A 3,208-nucleotide genomic window follows, 5' to 3' on the forward strand; every position below is an offset into this window, starting at 1 on the left:
GCAAGCTAGTGAAACGTTGCATGCGCAAAAGAGAAGGTCTGCACACATCCAAAAACTTATTTTAAATGCAAAATTGATTTTCGTGCGCTCGAAATACTTTCTTCTTTGCAAGACAAACATTTTCTCCACAAAACTCAGTTCGCGCGCGTGCAAATCGCACTTTTGCGTGCTCTAAATATGATCTTTCGCGCACAGAATTGTGGCAGAAATGTAAGCCCATATATGTCCCGCCGGTTCATATGTACGCATAACCTCCGAGCCACGCAGCAGATTCGTTCTGAATGACTCTCTCATCCCAAATCGTCCCTCCCTAACTTTTTCGTCTCGTTTTTTTTCGTTGACGAAAATGTCAATAGATTTACTCATAGTTTTTGTCATTCAAAAAGAGTTTTAGTTCGTTATCGTCTCGTCGTCGTCGGGGAAAAAATGTCGTTGACGACAATTATGACGAAAATTATTCGTCAACGAAATTATCACTGCATTGTAGCTTTAATTCTTGTAATGCATAGCACTATCTACTGGACTTAGGACATATTGCAATTCACATTCAGCTGCATCAAATGCAGTGATTTAAGTTTTCTCTCATTTTCTTTCATAGTGAGGGCATTAGGCTGTTTGAACATAGCCACATGACTTATCTTAGAGACAAAATAGAGCTTCAGTGTCAAAAGAGGTCAAAAGAAAGACGAAAGAAGATCGAATAAAGCCATATGATCAGCACATGTCAGTGAAGTTCCATTGGATACACTTGTCAATGAAACACTTTAAACAATTTTAAAATCAGTATCGGGGAAGAAGAAGAAGAAGAAGAAGGAAAGAAAGAAAGAGAAAGAAAGGGAAAAACAAGGAGAACAAAGTGAGTGAACACAGAGAGAGAGAGAGAGAGAGACAGAGGGGAGAAGAGGGGGAGAGTGACTAAACTCTCGGAAAAAGCAAAAGGGGAAGTCTGCAAATAAAGGGAGAGGAGGAGAAACGCTACAAACCACATGTGGCTGTTAGGAGCTATAATCCAGCTATGGAGCGAGACAGAATCGCTGGTAAGTAAATCTGTCACTCGCTCTTTCAGTTTAAAAGACAGCTGAGAATGATAACCTTCATAAATCGGTTTGAAAATTGTCCATTACTCTGTTTTTTTTTTTAGAGAAATTGATAGAAAGTACTGTGTATGTAATTTCCACTTTCTGCAGGTAGGTCAGGTGGCAATCAGGCACAGTTAGGTGTGACACTCAGTACTCCTGAGTTCCTGTGTTTTGATGTTTGTTGAGTTTGGATCAAAACAGTTTTTTGAAGTAGTTACAGTACAGTTGTTGGTCTGAATAAACTGTATTTATGTCAATCTTATCTATTCTTAACTATTTTTTTCTTCCAAAAAGGAAATCAGTTTTCCAAGTTGCAAAGTGCACAAATCATTATGTTTGATCTACTGTATGTGGATTGTGCTTTTCATTTTTAAGGAAGACACATGACCAAGGGTGTGATATATCAATGAGGAAGTAGAACCTCTTTTTAGTTTCTGCTATGTAACTGGTTTCTAACTCTCTCAATCTGTATTTCAAGTATTTTTTTCTCTTTTCAGTTATACATAGTTTAAAAGTGTTTCACAGGTGAAACCTATTGACATCAGTGTTCACTTCGAAGGGAAACCAGATAGAAATATACTTCTGTCAGGACCACTATCGTCAAAGATGATTGACAATTAACATACAGTTTGGATTGGCGGTATGGTTCTGTTCTGGGCAAGAACTCCCTGCGCATCCATGCAGCCTAGCATGGATGAGAGCAGGGAGAGCAGTGATACCCCCCACCCCCCAGGGTAAACAGAACAGAGCCAACATCAATATACATTGCAGATGTTCAATAATTTTATGCACACATTTTAGAATTAGTCTGATTCAAAGGATAATCAGAAGGCTGAATCCTGACTGGCAGATGAGGAGCTGGGGATGGAGAAGGGTAATTAGCTATTGAGCATGCGAAAACTGCTAATGATACTGAGGGACCTTATATATGAATGCTTAGATAGGTGTCGTATTCCCATAGGTAGATGGGGATCAGCTGAGAGTCAGCTGATGCGAGCTTGACTAACGTGACCTGCCAGAACTAACGCTACGCTTGATTTGTTGAATGTGGACAACTCCCTAGTGAATTTATTAAGTTAATAGAGTATGTGTGTGTGAGTGACAGTGAGAAGGTTTACCTTACTCAGCAGAATCTCCCATAAGGATTGTGTCTGTATCACACCGCAGAGCAGCTGTGCAGGGATGGGTTTGCTGTGTGGCATGCCTCAAATCTTTGGAGCTCCTGTAACATCAGCTGTTTTGGTTGGCAATGCCACATGCCTTACACACACCCAGATATAATATATTGTGTTTAATTTATTCATCCATTAGTTTTGCAGACCATATTGCTCAGTCTTTGTATTGTTGATCAGAATGTCATCATGTGTTTTACATGTCACATCATGGACTGATATTGTAGAACTGTATTGAATTTGAGTTGCTGTGCAGTTTAACAGGTGACCACAGAGGGGCATTGGAGCTTTTCTGCATCAGAATATTATATATACTGTAGATTCAAATAGTTCTGTTTGTGGTGAAAATGATGTTAAAGGACTGGTTGGAGTCTGTGAAAGTGTCAGGGCATTCATCTTTGTGTTGAAAGCTGTTTGTATTTGTATAAAGCTAACTGTATTGTGTTGAAGTGTGTGTGTGTCTGTTATCAGGGCTAGGAACAGATTTCCGAACTGTAAATTCAGCTTCATCGAGGAAGTTGTGGGCAGAGCTATTTCCTGGTACTCCGTATTCATTGGTTTGCACATGTTGCCATGGTGATTAACACACCAGATTGTTTTGAAAGTGATATGGCGGCGAATCCTATAACTTTTTGGCCCTTCTGTCTCCTCTCAGAGCTCAGACTCAAGATTGTTACATGGCAACACGTTAGCATAGTTAAAGAGCAGGTCATATGGTATTTTAAAGTGTCCTAATACTGTGTTGGAGTCCCCTACAGCAGGTTTAAATGCATCTAAGGTCAGAAAACATTGTAATTTTCTCATAATATACATTTAATATTAGAGTCATTTGCCAATGATTTCGAAACGATTCGTTCCAGGCAAGTTCAGAGCAAACCCCTCCCTTGCATAAGCCTACTCTGCTCTGATTGGTCAGCTGGCCAAGCCTGTTGTGATTGGCACAGAGAGGAGTCCTTG

General features: G+C 39.9%; 1 protein-coding gene across 2 annotated transcripts in view; it reads left to right on the forward strand.

Moving 5' to 3' along the window:
* Positions 1-874: 874 nt before the first annotated feature.
* LOC107674495 (neuronal-specific septin-3-like) overlaps positions 875-3,208 on the forward strand; it is a 66,777-nt gene continuing 64,443 nt past the window's right edge. For both annotated transcript variants that reach the window (XM_016468475.1, XM_016468476.1), the window contains exon 1: positions 875-1,037. In XM_016468475.1, the coding sequence (XP_016323961.1) occupies positions 1,016-1,037 (22 nt within the window). In that variant the 5' untranslated portion in view covers positions 875-1,015. The remainder of the gene's footprint in view (positions 1,038-3,208) is intronic.

This window comes from Sinocyclocheilus anshuiensis, unplaced genomic scaffold, assembly GCF_001515605.1.
Source record: "Sinocyclocheilus anshuiensis isolate Anshui unplaced genomic scaffold, SAMN03320099.WGS_v1.1 scaffold1157, whole genome shotgun sequence".
Classification (NCBI taxonomy): Eukaryota; Metazoa; Chordata; class Actinopteri; order Cypriniformes; family Cyprinidae; genus Sinocyclocheilus; species Sinocyclocheilus anshuiensis.